At 34.7% G+C, this 17,538-nt stretch overlaps 1 protein-coding gene and 1 long non-coding RNA gene across 4 annotated transcripts in view; both read right to left on the reverse strand.

Moving 5' to 3' along the window:
- The window catches only part of cmtr1 (cap methyltransferase 1), a 59,631-nt gene that overhangs the window by 16,017 nt on the left and 26,076 nt on the right, over nt 1–17,538 (reverse strand). For all 3 annotated transcript variants that reach the window (XM_087305357.1, NM_200133.1, XM_087305356.1), the window contains 10 exon segments: nt 15,653–15,785; nt 15,283–15,434; nt 15,040–15,198; nt 14,870–14,962; nt 10,856–10,927; nt 10,646–10,740; nt 8,180–8,252; nt 7,838–8,036; nt 4,795–4,913; nt 4,608–4,704 (listed from right to left, as the gene is read on the reverse strand). In XM_087305357.1, coding sequence (XP_087161483.1) covers nt 4,608–4,704; nt 4,795–4,913; nt 7,838–8,036; nt 8,180–8,252; nt 10,646–10,740; nt 10,856–10,927; nt 14,870–14,962; nt 15,040–15,198; nt 15,283–15,434; nt 15,653–15,761 — 1,168 coding nt within the window. In that variant the 5' untranslated portion in view covers nt 15,762–15,785.
- Nucleotides 1,353–3,110, reverse strand: LOC147831335 (uncharacterized). Its single transcript, XR_015523837.1, has 2 exons — nt 2,904–3,110; nt 1,353–2,820 (listed from the first exon to the last, which is right to left on the reverse strand). It is a non-coding gene; the product is annotated as an uncharacterized LOC147831335 (long non-coding RNA).

Raw genomic sequence — 17,538 nt, forward strand, 5'->3', positions numbered from 1 at the left:
ACTAGCCCTAAATGTTGATCACACTACAAACAAGTCATAACTAGAATGTTATAAGAAAGAGAAAATAATTAGGTATATCTTCATTGTTTACTTGGTGTTTTGTCTATGTCTAGGTCAGCTTACTTCTTCTGACACATCTTAAATTGTTTGTTCAAGTGACACAGACAGTCTGATAAACGTTTAACCAATGCACACAGTATGATCTGGAAAGACCCATAATTAGTTTATCTTTTTAGTCTTCCGGTGTTTGAGTCGTTAGTTTAGCACGTGACAGCATGTAAAGAGAGATGACTCAAAATCTAGAAGTCAAGAAATGGATGAATCAAATCTTTTTCCGCCTCTAAATGCATATGATTGGCTTCTGTCTTTTCCGTGATGAAAGAATGACGCAAAACAAGGACTCGAGAGATGAAAGGATCTAATCTTTTTCTGGCTCTGACTGCATATGATTGGCTTCTGTCACTCACTTGACAAACAAAATGACTCAAAACCCCCAATAGAGGACTCGAAAAGGGAACTAATCTTCTCTTCCTCCTGCACAAATGTGCGCATGCGTGAATGAATGAATCACTTTCTGAAAGGAATCATTGTTCTAGAGTCACATAGAAGATTTTCTTTTTTATCCCGAGGTCTCCATAATCCTGGATCAGGCCGTACCGTGAGCAGATGCTGTGGCGGTCATGAAGGAGTGGAGAGCATGAGACTGATTCCTAAAAGACCACAGTAACAGACGAGTCGCTGCATTGATTCATGGGCCAGCCTGAACACCTGCTGGTGATCTAATTACACCTGCACCTTCTCCACGATGGACGTCCAGCCTCCAGCGACTTGACTGCAGCTCTGCACAAGAAGTTTGGCCAGAGGAGAAATGGTCGTGCCCAACTGAGCCTGGTTTCTCTCAAGGTTTTTTTTTCCCTTCACTATTGTCAATTGGTGAAGTTTGTTCCTCGCCACTGGCTTATTTGGTTTGGGACTTGTGGAGCTGCGCATTGATGGATTTGCTCTTCAGTGTTTGGACTTTTAGCAGTAAAAATTAAACCACACTGCACAGAACTATACTGAACTTTAGCACGGAAAACTGGACTGAACAGTTGCAATTTACTATAATCTTCTATGTTAAGCTGCTTTGACACAATCAACATTGTAAAAGCGCTATAGAAGTAAAGATTAAATGAATTGAATTAGTTTAAAATGAGCAAATTGTTCAAGAACGACCCATCACTACCCTTCAACATGGCAAAATGAAAAATCAGGCGAGGATCTCCACTGTATATTTTAGCATTCAAAGTAGAGTAATAAAACCAGATTGAAAGAGTAAGAGAAACTGTAATAAATGCTCACAGAAAATCAAATGCTTAATAAAAATTTAATTCAGGAGGGATAAAACATACATTCTAGAAAAGTTTTCAAATAAGCCTCCCGTTGATTTGCTCCACCTAAAATTAGCCCTTTTCTCATCACGTAATTATCTCCCTGATTACATGATTTCAGAATGAATAGACTCCTGTCTGGGCGCATCCCAAGATACAATCCAAACAGATCTGAGACAAGACTTTACAATATAATCAAAGCAAGAATACGCATTAAATAATCCTCAAAGACATCATTAAAGAGATGAGATTGTTTGGAAGCGCTGTTAAAGAACTGGCTGTCCTCCAAAAAAGCCAATGTCTGGGACTGGAGGAAACCACAAAACCTAGCAGTAACCCAAAAAGAAGTAACAGGGCTTCATGACAAAGATGGAGGATGTGCTGTTGATGCAGACCATCCCTAGAGTGAAGCGTGATCAGGCTTTAATGTTGCTTTTCTACGTCAGGGACACCAAAACTCATGAAAGAGGAAAAGAAATAGACCGCGCCGAAAAAAAAAGCACACCCAAGAGCACTTTAACTAGAAAGACAATTCATCTTCCAATAGGAAAATGGCCCAAATCACAGACAAAAAGAACATAGAAGAGTGCCCAAAAAACACAGACCTCCATTCAAGCATCTGCAGAACAAAACTGATTATCTCTAATGGTAACAGTCCAAAATGAATTACCCATTAAGTCCAGTTTCACATCTATCAACACAGCAGGAGGGAAAAAATGACAAAATCAAACCTTACAAATACGGAATTTGCAGAAAGGGTCAATTTGCAAAGAGTTGCTTTGTGAATGTAATGAGACAAAGACTCAAAATAAGCTGCATACAATATTCATTCATTCATTTTACTTTCGGCTTAGTCCCTTCATTCATCAGCGGTCACCACAGCGGACTGAACCACCAACTTATCCAGCATATGTTTTTAAAAATTTCCACCCTGGTTTCATCTTCATCTTCCTGCTAATGTAGATGTTGGACTGAAGCAGCTAATATTAATTTACACTGACAAATTCCTGAAAGTTGCTGAAGAACTACAGATTTCAGCTGCTGACTGGGCTTTTACTGCCTTTTTACACCTCCCTTTCGTCATGTGTTTAATACTTTTTTCCTGCGTCATTTCATTTTACTAAGCATAACTTAATTTGTAAACTAATTAGATTTGTTTTCTTTGCTTATATGAATTATTTTGGTTGTTACCGACAGCACAAGGTCAACAGCAGCTTTTGAAATATGTATTCTGAGAAAAATGGTGATGTGTTTAATACTTATTTTCCCCGCTGTACATCCTTATAATTTGTATATTTAGTAAATGCAGCAATGTTCTGCTTGTTACAAATTCTGCATGATTGTAAAAAGCTGCATTGCAATGTGTAAATACTGAAAACAAAATAAAATACAAACTTTGTGGCAAAAAAATGGCACACTTGCCTGTTGCTTGTGTGTACATGAGATTGGGCTCATGAGAACGAGACGAGATTTTTACCCAATTTTTAAGAGATCTTTAATGATGAAATATATGAAAGGAAAATAATCTTTTACTCATGAGAACGAGACGAGATTTTTACCCAATTTTTAAGAGATCTTTAATGATGAAATATATGAAAGGAAAATAATCTTTTACTCAACTGAAAAAAAAAACACAAAATGCAAAACTATTTAGATGCTTTTTTAAAAATAAATTTTTTAAAAAAGTTATTTTACTTATATTTTAATAAATTCTATGCAGTTAAGGACATGCAAACACTGCTAAATATTTTGCTAATATATGAATGGAAAATAATGTTTATATATAATTTTAAATATTATTGTAAGACTATTGTAAAATAGTAAATAAATAAATAAACAAACAAAAAAAAAATCACAAAATGCAAAACTATTTAGGTACTTTTTTTAAAAATAACTTTTTTAAAAAGTATTTTACTTCTATTTTTTATGAATTCTATGCAGTAAAGTACATACAAACACTGCTAATTATTTTGCTGATACTGTATATGAATGGAAAATAATGTTTATATATAATTTTAAATATTATTGTAAAATAGATTTTTATTCAACTGGGACAAAAAAGTAAATAAATAAATAAATAAAAATAAAAAAATAATCACAAAATGCAAAACAATTTAGGTGCTTTTTAATCAACTTGTAATGGAATGGTTTTATTTCTTTTATCAATTCTATGCTATAAAGGACATGCAAACACTGCTAAATATTTAGCTAGAAACTCTACTGACTGGCTTCTCCCCTGTATAATGAGAAATCGAACTTCTTTCCACAAATTGAATATAATTTTTTTTTTAAATTTAAAACTTTTTAATGTGTGTTTGGTGATGATGATGACGACGAGTGTGTCTCCAGTAGTTCACCGTTTGTGTGCGCATTCAGAGGACATGTGTCTGTGGTACTTTACTGACTCGATAGGTGCAGGCAAAAGTGTCAAACAGTTGTGTGTGTATGCCTTTTCCTGTTGCCAAAATGTGGCTAAAAGTCTTACAAGACTGGAATAGTTTGATTAAATGGTTTACATGTTTGTACTGCACTTGACTTCAATAATTCAAATAAAATAGGAATACTCTACATACTCTACAATACTCTAATTCCATTTAGGGTTTACAACGATCATGACTTTCTGCATACATAAACTGCTATTCCATCGCATGGTTATAAGCTGTTGCTAATTTGTGTAGCAGCGTTTGTAGCAGCCTCTGATTTGGGATGAGGCAACCTTTGAACTCCAGTGAAAAAAATTGTTAGGTCACACCCGCCCAAGCAAACGAGTGACGCACACCACCGAGGTAGCCCAGGTTGCTAGGTGTGTACAAAGTACTATTATTTAGCATTTCAGTGCTAAATTCACCCTCACGCCCCATCATAACATCAGATCACAACTCACGAGTGAACTTTTCACCTCAACGAGAAATCTCATAGCAATTTCTCCTCGCGAGATCTCGTAGCCTGAGATCTCGTCACATCCTTAGTGATAGCGCCTTAAAAAGTTGATTCAGGTTGCATTTTAATAGGCTTCATCATGCAGTCAATGCTTCTGGAATCTCAGGACACACTATTCTCTGCTTTTTGAAATATAATAATATTCATTTCGATAAAACAACAATTAGGGTATTTTATTACCTTATAAGGGAGTGATTAAATTTTAAAACTACTTAATTTATATATATATATTTATATATATATTATATATTTATATATATATGCACACACAAAAACAAAAGCGCACACACACATCACCTGGTCTGACGACAGACAGGGCGGTAAGAAATTGACACAGGAGCAGTTGCTTGCTCAGAATCTCCTGAAGGTTTTCTTGTCCCTCCACAGAAAAGCCCTGAGGAGCAACACACCATCAGAATATTCAGCCACCAATCACACAAAGCAATATTTACATTTGCACCAATCACAGAACAGCATGTCTCACCCCATCCGCCATTAAGAAGTGCAGGCCCCTGCCCTCAGTGCTGTCCAAGACAAAATTACGAAACGCACTGATGTTCTCGGGCCGTGTGATGTCACCATCGCCATCGATCCCACCCTCACCTAAAACACCCCGCAATAAGACAGTCAAAAAAAGGAATATATTATGTACTGAATACATTATAATAAGGAATATTTTATGAATTTAAGACCAAAAGAAGTCTCAAAAGCTCACCAAGGCTGTATTTATATAATACATATTTTAAATTTCAATTAAATAAAAGAAATTTGTTGATATAACTGTAATTGTCTGTTCTTAAGGATTTTAAAAAGCAGTTCATTTTTGTGATACGAAGGCTGATTTTAGCATTAGTTTATTAGTTCAAAGGTGTCACAAAATCCAAAAAGACAAAAAAGAAAACTTTCTAATATGCATAATAAACTATATAATCTATATTTAGATAATGATGTTTCTTATGATCATTGTAGAAAGCAAGTTTAATAATTTTTATATTAAATTATATCCTTTTTTAGGGATTCTTTGATTAATATTAACCTTTAAGAAACAATATATATTTAAACCATCACAATTGTAACACATTTCTTTACTTTTGAACAACTGAATGCATCGGTAATAAATGCAATTCATTTTCTGATGATAATAATAATAATAATAATAGGTTTTTGAGTGCCATTAATTAGCTCAGGGGTTCCCAAACTTTCCAGCTTGTGACCCCCAAAATAATGATTCCAGTGACTTGCGACCCCCACTATGCTTATAAGTGGTTATAAACATACAACCATTACACCCAACAGTGCACACACCTATAGGAACTATGTAAACGAGCTTACTGACAGCACAAGAAAAGTGCAACAACTGTATATATTTTTATGGTCATTATTTATTTGTTTTAATGAATATTAACCTCACTTAATGAGAAAGCTGGACAATGTTTTCAGCACAAGACTATTCTTGGCTTAACTTTAGACATCATCCTCTACGTTCAGTCGTGGCCTTTATTTTTAATGTACGTGAGTGCCGTAAAACCAATCTGCTGCAACTAACACTGTACATTCATTCATACATTTTCCTTCAGCTTCATTCATTCATTTTCCAGTCCCTTTATTTATCAGGGGTCGCCACAACAGAATGAACCACCAACTAATCCAGCATATGTTTTACACAGTGGATGCCCTTCCAGCTGCAACCCAGCACTGGGAAAACTAACACTATTGCCGTGTTGTTAACCCCAGCGGTCGGAATAAAAAAAAAGGATTGAAAGGCTGATGGCTTTTTATTTGCATGTTATTTTATGAAACTGATAAATACTTATTTTTATCTTCTGTAGGTATTAAATAAAGTATGGTAATTCTAATAGTTTAATAACATATATGATATTTTTGGAAATCACCAAGCGACCGCCCAACATTGTACCGCGACCCCCACTTTTGGAACTACTGAGTTAGCGAACCAGAATATCTTAAGAATTTTGACTAAAAATTCAGATTTCATTACAAAAATAAGCTACATTTGTTATTCAATACCTATTATGCCCCTTTTAACAAAATGTAAAATAAGTCTGATGTCCCTTGAGTGTGTATTTGAAGTTTTATCTAAAAATAACACAAATAATGTTTTATAACACTTTGAAACTGACCCTTTTAGGTCCCGTTAGGGTTGTAGCTGTTGATTTGTTGTATCTTTGCCTCCCGTTCACTCTCTCCCTCTCGCTTTCTCCAAGCCTGTCATTTCTTTTAGGCTCGCCTTCGCAACAGCTGATTGGTCAGGAGGCCAGTCTAAGAACAGGGGGGCGACGTGGCGCAGTCATAATAAAAGGACTCCAGGAAGAGTGGAGGGGAGCGCTTTTCCCATTGATCTTGTTTTTTGTGTATTTTGCAGACATGATTTACTTTTTCGTTGTTTTTGCTTAACTTTGGTTTGGGTAAAATTATTTTGCGTAACTTTTGCCCATTTTGAGATACTTTGTGATTTTTGTACATCTTTATTTCGATTGATTTTGGCCCAGCTCTTTCCAGACAATATTGAGATTTATACTTCAAGTTCGCTTTTTTTCTCAGAGTAAGGTGGATAGGGAAGATGTCGTACGACGTCCATTTTACAAACACGTAGAAAATGTATTGTTAAAGACATCAGGTAAGAGGTGAATGCCATTTTTGTATTTATTTTATTCTACAGTTCTGTATAGGGAAGAATACGGCGCACGGCGCTGAAGACTTTTCTTTTTATATATTTTAGCGAGGTAAGGGGTAATTCATGAGTTAGAATTGTTTTGTTATATTTCTTTCTTTTGTTTGGCTTCACTATCATCCCCTTACTCTTGAGGTAACCAAATTTTTGTTTGATACTTTGTTTGAATTTACTACCGTATTATATTATTCCTATTATTGTGAATATTTCTCTTTTTGTACATATATTTGGGCATTATACAAGTTTCACTTTTTGTATAATATATCACTTTCCCTAATCCTAACTGTGCCGTTTTGGTGACTGTCACTTTAAATTCAAATGGCTCCCAGCGTTCATTTCAAAAGAGACTGTGTGACACTTTAACAACAGATTCAAAACTAGCTGGCGGCTGCTTGTCACTTAGGGCTGTTTATGCTAATGAGGGAGAGATCATCACCAATGGGCGGGGCTTTCTCCCTCAGATGACATGTACAAAGGGAGAATGCCAATCAAAATGTTTCTGCAGAAAGTTTTTATCAAATGTGATTGTAAAAAAATTATTAATAGATATTGACCATTAGAAGCTGGATATTTTCACAGACTGTTGCCACACAACTGTGTTTAAACCCTTTATAAAAGTGCTTTTTGCATAATATGCTCCCTTTAAATTACATTGAAACAGAAAACAGTCATTTACATTGTATTTCAACAATATGAATATTTCAATATATTTAGGGAAAAAATGCAACCCTTGTGAGCATGAAAAAATTTAATAAAATGTAGCCAGCTGTGTATACTCAAAGAAATCTTGTTTAATTCATGTTTAAATTACTAAAACATGCTATATGTGCATCCATACCGTAATAGGCCTCAAAGAGCTCACTAGGTGCAGCATAGAAATCTTCCAGCTTGAAATCATTTGCTCCTTTAAGTGTCATCCCAAAACCTTTAGCATGCCAGCGCCGTCGCCACAACACATACTCCGAGAATCCTCCCGGTCCTGCGCAAACGTCTCCGAAATACAGCAATTCACCCTCCTTATCACGGGTCAGGACTTTCTACACACACACACACACACACACACACACACACACACACACACACACACACACGCACACACATATATATATATATTACACATATAATTCAAAAACATATTCACAGCATATAATTCCTCTGATGTCATTAACTGCCATCTCACCCCTTGAGAGTCTTTTGGGTTGGTGAACATATAGTCAAAAACATGATCCATGTTCGCCATCTTCATAGCAGCTCTGAGGAGGAAGAAGATGACACACACTTGTATTGTGCATTATGGGTGTTAAGGCTGATTTATGCCTTTGTGTCAAGTTATCGGCGTTACCCACGGTGCCTGCCCTGAGCATAGTCGTGCATTTATACTTCTGCGTGCTGTGTGTGTTGCTCTACAATAACACCTCTGAAATGCTAGCTGGCATTAGGTTTTTATGTTCCTCTTTGTCAAGTTTCTTCTGGTTTAGTTTTTTCTGAACGCTACCTTAATGTGAAAGCAGCTAAAACTTGCTCATTCAGAGGTGGGTTGTTGCAACGTGTAGTTAAATTTTCAGCGTCAGCCATGACGACGGGTATGCGACCGCACGAAAGGCTGCGTCGGACCATATGCATGCGCTTGATGCAGAAGTATAAATCAGCCTTTAGGGTCAAGCAAACAGAAGTGTGATAATACACCGTTCCTACTGCTATTTTTAATCAGAACATTCACGGCTCTTGGCTGAAACGCACTATTATTGTTTTAAACTTGCTTTTAATCTGGTTTTATTCATTTTGATTCCTTCATTTAATGTCTTGTGTTTAAAGATGTATGATCAACACATTTCATTATGTTTGGCTAGCTAAAGTGACCTACTCCCTGGAGGGGGTAGAAATCAGGGGCCTTGCGATTCACTTCCAGAAGCAAGCTGAAATTGGGGGCACGTAATTGGAGCTTTAAAGCTTGACTTTTTGATTTGAAGTGAAAAATCAAATCTGTTGGAGACGTCCAATATATTAATAGGTTCCAAAAAAGTCCACAGAGGAGGGGTGATCACCAGAATCGGGAAGTCCCAGAGTAAAATGAAAAAAAATTTATACACTGGTGTTTTGGAATATGGATAAACTGTCTTTACGCCGTTTTTATATTATTTGTTTTTTATTTTATTTATACTTTTACTGTTTAATTCATTCCTGTTTATGTAAAGCACTTTGAATTGCCACTGTATGTGAAATGTGCTATTAAAATAAACTTGCCTTGCCTAAAGTGTGATTCTTTTAATCTTGTTTATCTAAAGCACTTTGAAAGAGCATTTTGTGTAAAAAGCGCTATAAAAAACCTCCCCTGAACATGTCTCACAGCTTTAGTAAGATATGTAGAACTTAACTGATCTGTTTAGAATCTGTGTATTTCTTTCTATATAAATATAATGTAAAATTTCCTGACTTTCATTGATTAAAAAGATGAGATTACGTAGCCTACTATACCAAAAACAGCATGCTGTTGTGCTTTGCATAATATTAAACTTGTTTGAGGTTGAATATAATTTTTTTTATTAATTTAATAGTAATTTTGAGAGCAACAACAGATAATTAATCCTCAGATTTTAAAGAGAAAGTAAAAGAAACCAAAGCACCAATAACACCCAGTCTTTTGAACTGGTTATTTTGTGGCTTAAGAAATTTTCCTAACATGTTTTTCATAGCCCTATGAAACTCTCACTAGGCACAGTTGTCATGAACTCTCCCCTCACGCCCTGCAGTCACATTGCATCCAACTGAACCGTGCCTGAGCCCGATTCGGAGCACTCACACTAGCCAAACGAACCAGAAAATGCATCTGGGCACAGTTCGGATATCATAGTTTGAGTAAGCCCTTAATTAACTGAATTTGGTGACTGCATTTGACTTACGTGACTTCCAGAAGAAAAAAGATAACCTAGTTATAACAATAGGCAAATAGTGTGAAACACTTTAAAAACAGTTTCATTAATGAATGTACTTACCAATAGGAACTAATAATGAACTTGTACAGCATTCAATAAATAACTATAGTTCAACATTTACTAATGCATTATTAAAATACAAATTCATTGGTTAATGCACTGTGGGTTAACCTGAGACAACATTAAACAACATTGTTTTCATTAACTAAAGTTAACAAAGCTGAATAAATACTGTAGTAAATTTATTGTTTGTTTGTTCCTGTTAGTAAATACATGAACTCATACAACCTTATTGTAAAGTGTTACAGAATAAAGACAAATGTTACATTTTGATAAAACTGAAACTAACATTTAAAGTGCCAAACAAAAAAAATCCTTAATAACATGATTAGTTTAAAAATATTATTCAATTCCCTGACTTTTTGCCTTTTAACATTTCACGATATTCCATGACATGTGGGAACCCTGATATGAGGGTCTCATTGCTGTTTTTGTCTGCAGTATTTCATATTATTTACATTTTTCCTATGCATCTGAAAACAGCGATGTGTTTTAATGTACTCATACACCCGAAATAAAGCGTTTGCTGATGCTTTTGGAAATATCAGAAGCATTTGCATTGAATCTATAAACACCGAATCAAATCGAGAATCAGAAAATTAGAATTAAACAGTGCGTGGCGGTGGACACGCCAAACACAAACACACACACACCTGTTAAGAAAAAAAGCCCCTCGGATGGTTTCATACGGGTTTGATCGAGTGCGCGCTCGCCTCATCTCCTCACCTTCCAAGTCATCAAACACAGTCTGAAAAGAAATCCAAATAAAAAGGCTTTACTGTCCATCCAAAATAAAAATAAAAAACTGAAAATATTATCTCAAAATATAATTCAAAATCCTAAGATATGTTTGACATACTCACTTTACAGCGGAGAAGGAGATGCAGCAGATTCTCTGAGCAAAACTCGATTTCATCGTCAATTTTTAATTTTTTCTATAAAATGAAGCATACATATTAGACATACAGACAGACATCTTTGGATGTTTTATTGCTATTTCTATGCAAAATTTTGTAAAAATAAAAAAAATTTATAAAAAAAAATAAATAAATAAATCAATCAATCAATCAATCTGAGAATTTATGCAGAATGATTTTGATAGTAACTAAAATCTTAACACATCACATAAAAATAAATTAGCTTTTTAACTTGTATTTAAGGTTTACAATGCAAATCTAATTATTGTTTGGTCAACAAAGCATGTTTTTTTTCTATATAATATGTCTATATAATATGTCTATTAAAATACTGTAAATATTACTTTACAAACTGAATTGTAAATAAATTATATAAACATTTCAGAATTACAATCGGAAAGACTTTTACTGCCAAGTGATTTGCCTGTCATGCAATGATCAAATATATTTTTACACACATTTGCATAAGTAAATGAATAGACTCAATGTTGGGCTAAAACATCTGCACGTGCAAATTCCATTACAGCATTCTATTATTTTACATAAAAGCAACTGAAACAAAAGATAATTAACATTTCCCCAACCTTTTTTCTTTTAAATGTACAATTGTACATTACTGTTCAGTGAGAAAATTGTTTAATTAAGCATGAGTGTGTTAACTGTTCAAAAGGGACAGTGACGTTCATAACTCTACAGATATTTGTATTTTAAATTCATATTCAGCAGCTTATCAGTATTATGATGATTAATATGTAACACACTTAAAGGGAAAGTTCACCCAAAAGTGATAATTCAGACATCATTTACTTACATCATTTGACTTTCTTTCTTCTGTTGAACAATGAGGTATTTTGAAAAAAGCTGGAAACCTGCAACCACTGACTTCCAAAGCGTTTGTCTTTCCTATTGTGGAAGTCAATGGTTACAGATTTTCAACTTTATTCCAAATAACTTCTTTTGTGTTCATTTACACACACCCTGGTCACATATTGTGTAGTTCTGAGTGTAGTGTTCTCCATGCAGGTGAGTGGGCTTGACAAACCACCTGTAGGATACACTCTTTCCTCTCTATGCACTAGGTACTTTATTAGAGACATTTCGATGTTTTCTGACTGTGTTTGTATATTTGTATTTTGTTATATTTTCTACAGCTATATTCTTCATATCTAAAGTTTTAAATAGTTTATATTTCGTCTTAGTTTTTATAGCTATTATATTTATCAGTGCTTACCACACATAGACTTTACATGGGCGGGCTGCCCACATATATTAAAGGCCGACCAAATATATCTAAGGTGACATTTTTTCCGTCCATTAACCAAACGTCAATGATCGGTTAACCAGTGGATAATCCTCTCTTGCTTAGCCATTTTCTACTGTTGGTTCTGAGCGCATGAGAACTGCTAACGCTCCCAAAGACAATCTCATATGCTCTGCAGAGTCCCACAGAGACGTGCCTTTTTAGGACTTAAAAATGCATCTGATCTGGGTTTCTAAATCTCCTAAAATGTCTAAAATGATTCGGCTTTTGCTTTCGATGTCGTTAAATGTGTGCATTTTTGCATTATCTTTTTATTTAAGCCTACTTTTGCTTGGCTTTGCAGCTGACAGTACACGCACAGCCACAAGAGAAACATAAAAATAATTTACTCTTTCATCTAAATGACTCAGAAAACTATACTTGGAGAGGACAAAATGACATCTCAACTGGCTGCAAAACATTTGTACACCATTAGTAATGGTTAATCAACTCATTTGCCTTATTTAAATCTACACTTTATATTCTTGTACTTATACTTTTTTCCTTTTTTATGTCATTTGTTTCTCATTTGCTGTATATTTTATGAATTTGCTGTTAATATATTAAATATTTTATATACAGTTGAAGCCAGTATTATTAGCCCCCTAAATTGTTAGGCCCCAATTTATTTTTTCCCTAATTTCTGTTTAACGGAGAGCAGATTTTTTTTCAACACATTTCTAAACATAATAGTTTTAATAACTCATCTCTAATAACTGATTTGCTTTATCTTTGTCATGATGACAGTAAATAATATTTGACAAGATATTTTTCAAGACACTTCTATACAGCGTAAAGTGACATTTAAAGGCTTAACTAGGGTAATTAGGTTAACTAGGCAGGTTAGGGTAATTAGGCAAATTATTGTATAATGATGGTTTGTTTTGTAGACTATCAAAATAAATTGCTTAAAGGGGCTAATAATGTTGCCCTTAAATGTTTAAAAAAAAAGTAAAAACTGCTTTTATTCTAACTGAAATAAAACAAATAAGACTTTCTACAGAAGGAAAAATATTATCAGACATACTGTGAAAATATCCTTTCTCTGTTTAACACAATTTGTGAAATATTTAAAAAAGAAAAAAAAATCAAAGGGGGGCTAATAATTCTGACTTCAACTGTTTATCTAAAATGCTTTGGCTATCCTGTTCAAAATGTCAGCAGCAGATGTGGGTGTACATGTGGGTGCACATACCTCCTGAATAGCATAAAAACAAGAAATATAGTGGATTTCTTTTTTTATATTATTATTTCAACAGTCTTTTTTTTGTTACTTTAACCCTTTGAAAAAAACTGTATAAATTAGTGTTAAAATAAATAAAAAATTACATTATTTATACATAATACATTAGTCGCATGTGGTTAACCATTTATGTGCTTTGGGTAAAAGATGTACTTCAATCCAGTCACCACCACAAGTATATTTCAAACCTGTGAGAAGCACTGTTTATATATCTAAAATTGATTGTCTGTGTTTTTATTTTTTATTCTACCCCATAAATTAAGATTCCTATTAATACCATGTTTGTTTTAGATTTATCTTTGCTTTTAAGGTTGTATAAGTATTTCAATCATACACTGTAGAAAAGGCTGGGTTCCACACAATCGATTTGAAGTGACGGAATTATTTAATTTAGGTTTTTTTTTAAGAAATTTAAGTTGATTGAACATAAAACAATTAAGTTTCCTCCCCAAAAAAACTCAAGAATTGTGTTGTTTCAGCTCATTTTAAGTAATTAGTTTGAACAAACAGCTAATATCTTTTTTTGAGTGCATAATACTGTGTACGAAACAAATTATTCAAATCTGAATTCAACAGAAGAAGAAAGACTCAACGTTTAAGAACCACTTGAGGGCGAGTAAATAGTAAGTTTATATTTTTAAGTGAACTAAACCATTAACATTTTAATGGTTATGAATTTTCACCTTTAAAAATCAGTGGGCTCTATTTTGACGGTCTAGGCGCAAAGTCTAAAGCACATAGCGCAAATGCATTGAGGGCGTGTCTGAATCCACTTTTACTATTATGCTGCAGCACATGGTCTAACAAGGTTGTGCTTATTCTCTTAATGAGTTCTGGGTGTGTTTTAAGCATAACGTGCATTAACCCAATCAGAGTCTCATGTACCATTTCTTTTAAGAGTCAGTTGTGTCACACCAAGGTGCATTTGCTATTAACACTGTGAACTTTGTAAGTGAAAAAACTGAATGGAAAAAATTAACGCTTCACTAGCGAGAAAACAAACAATTTTAAACAAACAAGATTAAACAAACAATCTGCGCTAGGATAAACTTTTTCCTTTACTGGTTTACTTTCTTGAATAAGCTAACGGTGTTGTACTCCACTGAAGACATCCATTAGCCCACATATTTAATTTCGTTTGTTGAGCGCAAAGATTTCTTTTAAAACTATTTCTAAATTCAGTTCTAATTTCCAGCAAATGAATAAACGAATAATAATAACGAAGTGTGGTCAAAAAACAGAGTTATATCACACGTGTCGTTCTCATGCCCCATATGGTGATTTACTATATAAACAACGTAGTGCAAATTACGGTTGCATTGTTTGGAAAATAGCAACAAATCGAGCCAAACACTTCTTGCACCTCATTGCGTCGGGTGTATGATAGTGGCCTAAGAGTTTGAGTTCATTGCAATACCTCTCCAATGGTCATCCAATCCCTCAGCTCATCCGAATCTGGGATCTCTGGAGAACTTTCTGGAAACCACGACACCTGTTCTATAGCACTCGGCTAAGAGAAAACATGATGCATGAGAAAGCAATAATGGATTCTTTCTCTACAGTGCAGAACAATTCCACCAATGTTACCTCCGGCTCATCTTCCCAGTCTACATTTAGGTCACCCTGAAAGCCCTTCAGCATCAGACCCAAACCCCGGCGCCCACGCTGAGTCGACGCTTCCACAATCTCCTTCCGGCCCTGACCATACTTTCCCAAACCCTCGCCTTCTCGGAAACCCATTTTGGCCTAAAGTAAAGGGAAGAATGTATTATTAAAATGTGTTTAACAAGCTGACAAGAACAATTTTTTTTTTATTCAGCTGTTATTTACCATGAGTTTCTGAGAGACATTATTGTACATCGCAAATTTGTTAGAGGCTTCATTATGGGCCATGCTGCCTTGAGAATTTTGGGAATCAGATGGCCTGGAGAAACTGGGTTTATGATCCTCAACATCACTGAGAGATTCACTCTGACTCGAGTCTGGAAAATAAACATGACCTTTTAGAAACTTGCATTTACATTGAGTCATTTAGCAGATGCTTTAGTCCAATTGAGGAGCAATTCAACAAGAAAAGGCAATACAGACAAGCAGTGCTAATTATACAAAGGAACTCTTTGTGCTCAGAGAATTGAGTGCCACACCAAAGTATACAGATTAGTTTAAAGGTTGTAATTATAAGAGGAAACCCCGGTCTAACCCTGACTGGTGGTTCTTTGAGAAGACTCCTCATCTTCATCGGACGATTCCTCACGAGCCGTCTTCCTCTTCTTCAGAGGCTCGTCTGATGCTTGTGCTGCTCTCTTCATCTTTAATCCAATGGGTCACAAATCCTGCAACATTCGAAAAAAAAAATATACATAAAATACATATATATATATATATATACACATACATACATACATACACACACACACACACACACATACATTTATATATATATATATATATATATATATATATATATATATATATATATATATATATATATATATATATATATATATATATATATATATATATATATATATATATATATGGGCGTAGCAGTGGCGCAGTAGGTAGTGCTGTCGCCTCACAGCAAAAAGGTTGCTGGGTCGCTGGTTCGAGCCTCGGCTCAGTTGGCGTTTCTGTGTGGAGTTTGCATGTTCTGTGTTCGCGTGGGTTTCCTCCGGGTGCTCCGGTTTCCCCCACAGTCAAAAGACATGCGGTACAGGTGAATTGGGTAGGCTAAATTGTCCTTAGTATACGAGTGTGTGTGTGAATGTGTGTGTGGATGTTTCCCAGAGATGGGTTGTGGCTGGAAGGGCATACGCTGCGTAAAAACTTGCTGTATAAGTTGGCGGTTCATTCTGCTGTGGCGACCCCGGATTAATAAAGGGACTAAGCCGACATGAAAATGAATGAATGAATATATACCAAACATCCACAATTAAGTAGTGGAAAATCTTCTCTCGTCAACCAGTTTCATGTGCTCTTTAAACCTACAGAGACGTGAATTTTTGGGACTTAAAAAAATTAGACCCGTCCGGGTTTCTAAGTCTCCTAAAATTTCCAGGATTCAACTTTTGCATTTGCTTTCCAAAGCTTGTATGCGTTATTGCATTACTCTTTTATTAAAGACTACTTTCCACCTGGTTTCACAGCTGACAGCACATGCACAGCTGCGATACCCAGAGAAAACATTACTATATACTCGGAGAGGACGAAATGACATCTAAACTGGCTGCAAAATATATGTACACCATTAGCAATGGTTAATCAAACACTTACCCTATTTAAAAAAAATTGTTTTTTATTCTTGCAATTAATATATTTTTTAGAGATTATGTTAATATATTACATATTTTACAATATTTAATATATTACTATATATTACATATATAAGCCTATTTTACATACATATATAAGAAAACACTTTATACTTTTTTTCATTCATTTTCTTGTCGGCTTAGTCCCTTTATTAATCCGGGGTCACCACAGCGGACTGAACCGCCAACTTATCCAGCACGTTTTTTTACGCAGCGGATGCCCTTCCAGCCGCAACCCATGTCTGGGAAACATCCATACACTCAATCATACACACACTCATACACTACAGACAATTTAGCCAACCCAATTCACCTGATCATGGAATATAATTTAAATAAATTGCATGATAAATATCACCATACTTTCACGGTAGGTTATATTTCTAAAATGTTCATTTTACGCATTAATAAAGTGTTATTTTTATGCAAATTGAGCATTGTGAAATTTAAATATTTGCACTTGACAGTAGATTTTACATTAGTTTTTTATTCTAAAATATGATTAGATGAAGTCAGGTTTAAATTAATGTTTCATATTCAATAAACAAATTAAATATGACAATTTTCCATTGTTTTAGGGTTTTTTTAACAGAAAGGATCTCAGATTTTTCTTTATATCACTGTATAAATTATAAAATATTGTAAACAACATATTTCCCTTTTGTTAATCTGGTTGTTGTTTTGAGGTGGGAGTGGGGCTGACGGATGTCCACATCTAAAGTAGATCAAAAGACAATTTTAAAAATGGTCCTAAGACAAGAATGGGTGTCATTTA

This window comes from Danio rerio, chromosome 23 (genome assembly GCF_052040795.2).
Source record: "Danio rerio strain M-AB ecotype USA chromosome 23, GRCz13ab, whole genome shotgun sequence".
NCBI lineage: Eukaryota > Metazoa > Chordata > Actinopteri > Cypriniformes > Danionidae > Danio > Danio rerio.